At 49.7% G+C, this 3,975-nt stretch overlaps 1 protein-coding gene across 1 annotated transcript; it reads right to left on the minus strand.

Moving 5' to 3' along the window:
* Nucleotides 1-1,366: 1,366 nt before the first annotated feature.
* Nucleotides 1,367-2,957, minus strand: NUPR1 (nuclear protein 1, transcriptional regulator). The gene is made up of 3 exons (XM_049904653.1): nt 2,748-2,957; nt 2,141-2,290; nt 1,367-1,661 (listed from the first exon to the last, which is right to left on the minus strand). The coding sequence occupies exons 1-2, from the start codon at nt 2,860-2,862 to the stop codon at nt 2,154-2,156; spliced, it is 252 nt and encodes an 83-aa protein (XP_049760610.1). The 5' UTR covers nt 2,863-2,957; the 3' UTR covers nt 1,367-1,661; nt 2,141-2,153.
* Nucleotides 2,958-3,975: the final 1,018 nt, after the last annotated feature.

Consider the following 3,975-nt stretch of genomic DNA (forward strand, 5'->3'; position numbering starts at 1 on the left):
CCACTCATGGATTCTGGGAATCTGTTATTAGGCTGGACTCAGAGGAGGTGGATGGATAGAAGGCCCGGAAGGTCCAAGCTGGTCTTTGTCTACTATGCGTGTGTTACTGCTCCAACGGGTGTCTCATTTCTCTGTCAACACTCTTGGGTCCCTAAGAACAACAGGCTCCAAGTTCTACAGACTTGGGCTTATGTGGAAGTTTACAGAAGAAGAGGAAAAAGGCTCTGCCCAGGGCCAGGCCTAGGGATTTTGTCCCCCCACTTCTGTTGAATCAGCCTATGGGCAATGTTTCTTGCTAGCATTTTCCAGTATCCATTCTTTCCTGTTTCCTTTACTAGTAAAATCCTGCCCTTCCTGAAATTTTGGTTAGCAGCTAAATATATACTTCATTTTCCAGTGTCTCTTGTGGTCAGGCATGTCTATGTGACTAAATTCTGAGCAGATGTGGTTTGTGGTCCTTTTAGGTTATACCTTTAAAAATGAATACGTGCGGACTACCCTGGTCCTTTCCCCCTTTGCTTTCCACAAGATGAGATGCAGATGTGATGGCGGGTCTCAGAGCAGCTATCTTGTACCTCGAGACGGAAGCCATCTTTTGAGAATGGCAGCACGAGCTAAAAGCATCTGGAATCCCTGACACAGTGGGATTGCCATTTTAGCCCAGGAGTACTTACCCTTGAAGATGTTACAAGGGAGAAATAAGTTTCTATCCTGTTTTGTGTGACTGTTCATTACAGCAGCCTGAACCTGTATCTTAACTAATATATCCTCTTAGCTCCAACCACGTCTCTTATTTGTCCCACATTTTTGCTCAAATGCTGGTACTGACACTGATACCACTGAGTGAAAACCTTCCTTGCCCAGCTGACCTCCTAGAACCCTGTCCTGGCAGCCCCCTTGGGAAGGGGACCCTCCTTGTGCTTGAGGACAGTAAGAATCCTTGAATTTGAGCCCTGAGTAAGCCAGTCCCTTCATGTTTGTAATCTTAGTTTTCTCCACTGTGTGGCTAGCACCAGTAAACACCGTTCCCTTCAAAAGGTGGTTTTATGCAACCACAACATAATCATCAAGATTTTGATCTTGGGTAGAGGCTGGGGAGGAGGGTTGTTTCATGGACAGTACTGCAAAGAAAGAGGAAATTCCCACGCACCCAACAAGAGACCACAGAAACGTATACATCACAACACATGCATAATAAACACACGCTCATGGCAGTCGAGCTCTACAAAACCAAGAACACCCCCAAATACGTGCACACAAAACGTTCTCATCGGTTCATGCAAATGCAGACACATGCAGACAGAAAGGTGCCCCAAAAAACACCCCCACAAAGAGAGAGGGGATACAAACACATACACAAGCTGCAGCTGCTGTATTTTATCTCTTTATTGTTGCTGTCACCCAGTTTCTTCAGCATCTTTTTTTGGGGGGGGTGTACCTCCCTAACTCTGCCCCTCCATTCTTTGTCTCATGCTCTCCATCTGGCCCTTTTGTTAGGGGCCCGGGATGCTTCCTTGGTGGCTCTTGGGGCCTCAGTCAGGTGGGGTAAGTCCTGGGGTCAAGGAGGCCTGGACCCTGCTCCAGGTCCTAGTTCCTCTGCAGTTCCGCCGCCGTGGTCCTGTCTCCATTGCCGTGGTGTGGTGTCTGTGCTCTGGCCTCATCTGCGGGGAGGGAAAGGCACAGAGACCTGGCTTGAATTCTGCCGCTCCTGCTCACTTGCTCTGTATATGCACCCTAACCTCTCTGGGCCTGTTTCCCTTTCTGTAAACCAAATTTCCCTCTAACTGGAAATACTGTTTCCCTTTTTGCTCTGGCTATTACCAAACCAAACCAAACCCAGTGCCGTCGAGTCGATTCCGACTAACAGCGACCCTACTGGACAAAGTAGAACTGCCCCACAGAGTTTCCAAGGACTGCCTGGAGGATTCGAACTGCCGACCCTTTGGTTAGCAGCCGTAGCACTTAACCACTGTACCACCAGGGTTTCCGCTCTGGTCATTAGGATATTTTATTCTGTGTAGAGACAACAGGAGTTCTGCAGACCCCTTTTCCTGCTTCTCCAAACCACACACATGTAAGCCTGTTCTTTTGAGGCAGAGGGACCTCCTTTGGTGCTCAGGGGGGCCCCCTGACTCCTTACCTCCAATTCTGTCTCAGGGACGTGCCCCTCTCTTTTTCTGCTCTGCATTCTGGAACTTGGTCACCAGTTTTCTCTCGTGCCCACCAGGACTGGGGCGGTTGGTGTTGGCAGCAGCTTCTCTCTTGGTGCGACCTTTCCGGCCACGTCCTCCTGGAAGCCAAGGCTGGTGTCAGAGGGGAGGTGGGCTGAGGTGTGATAAAAGAGTTCACAGGAGAGGCAAGTAGGCAGACTGTGGCAGGGTAGGTAAGAGCTTGGGCTGGAGTAGGGAGACTGGGAGGTTGTCACCCTGTAACTCTGGGGCAGTCACAATCCCTGTCAACTTGTTTCCTCATCTGTGAAATTAGAGACCCCAGACGATCTGTAAGTGTGTGCGGTCCCAGGCTGATTAAGACAGGGTTCAGTGGATGGGAGATCAAAAAGGGAGACTTAGGGGTCACAGGCTGACCTGAGGGGCCATGAGAATAGGTTGTCTGGAAAAGGGCGAGTGGTGAGGAGAAGTCCAAGGAGGGGTCCTGATTCGGGGTAGGGGACGGGGTTGTCAGCATTTGTGGAGGCCAGGGATTAAAAGTGGAAGGACCAGGAAGGTGGCAGAGCCCTGGGGCCTTACCCAGGTAGGAGTGGGTCAGGCTGTACAGGTCATACTCATCCAGGCTAGAGTCCTCGTCCTCTGGGCCCAGGGGTTGCTGGGAGGGGCTGGCTGCTCCTGGAAATGCGGCCATCATGTCTGGCTTTCTCTCACTGCCTCTCTTCTTTGTCTTCTTGTAAAGCTTTGTTTGTGTCTGGTTTCCTGACTGGGCACCTCTCCCCGTCCAGTTCACTTGCCCCAATTTATAAGGCCACGTCTCCTCCTCAGCCCACAGTCTGGCTCCAGTCCCTTAGGCTCTGGCTGATGCAATCTGGCCCTTTCCCAGAACCCGGCCTAGTAAACACAAGTCACGAGAGGGGAAAAGAGTTGGATCCTGTGAATCCCAGCCTCCCTCACCCTCTCCCTCTCTCCGGGGTCACCCAGCTGGGGATTTTTCCACAGAGGTGACCCCGCCCTTCGGGGAAGAGGAGAAAAGAGGGAGAGCCTAGATATAAACAGTTATTGGGATCTTGGCCAGTGGGGACCTGACATCCTCACCTGGGCTGATTCCTTCCTGTCCATCCCCCCTCTGATCCTGTACCCTTCCTGAGCCTGGGGTTATGGCCACACAGATCATCTTCTCCCCCAATTCTGGTTCAGATTCAGGACTGTGATGGCAGAATATAGAGTGAAGAAGGAAGGGGAAGGGAATATCAACATGTGTCCTTCTTAGTTCAACTCCACTACCATTTACTCTCTACCTACTGTGGGCTAGGTCAGTGGTTCTCACCCCTATCACACCCAACACCCCTTTTTTAAAGAACTATCTTGGAAAATCTCCTTAATATTCTGAAATGGGGTCCCTAGGTAATCTCCCTCCCATGAGAGGGAGCTAGCAGAGTAGTTAGAGAGTAGATTTGTGAGCCATACGCTCTGGGTTCAAACCCCTGATCCACTACTTCCTGTACGAGCCTCTCTGTGTCTCAGTTTCCTCCTCTGTAAAATGAGGATAATAATAATCGTACCTACAGTAGGAATCAACTTGACAGCAATGGGTTTGGTTTGGTTTTTTACCACATAGAGTTGGTGTGAAGACCAAATGAGATAATACATGCAAATGAACTCACAACAGTACCTGGAACAGTGTAAACACTATGTAAGGGTTAGTCATATCATTTCAAAACAACTCAGTGCCCTAACTGAAATATAAAGGAGACACAGAAGGAAATTAATTTATAATACAATGTGTTTCGTAACATGGATCTACTGA

Source organism: Elephas maximus, chromosome 12 (assembly GCF_024166365.1).
Source record: "Elephas maximus indicus isolate mEleMax1 chromosome 12, mEleMax1 primary haplotype, whole genome shotgun sequence".
NCBI classification, from domain to species: domain Eukaryota; kingdom Metazoa; phylum Chordata; class Mammalia; order Proboscidea; family Elephantidae; genus Elephas; species Elephas maximus.

What these genes read in the sequence shown, in the direction of transcription:
- NUPR1 (XM_049904653.1), bottom strand. Translation starts at nt 2,862, where the DNA reads ATGATGGCCGCATTTCCAGGAGCAGCCAGCCCCTCCCAGCAACCCCTG. An exon ending in CCTGACCCACTCCTACCTGG is followed by an intron (nt 2,291 to 2,747) that starts GTAAGGCCCCAG and finishes CTTGGCTTCCAG; the next exon opens with GAGGACGTGGCCGGAAAGGT.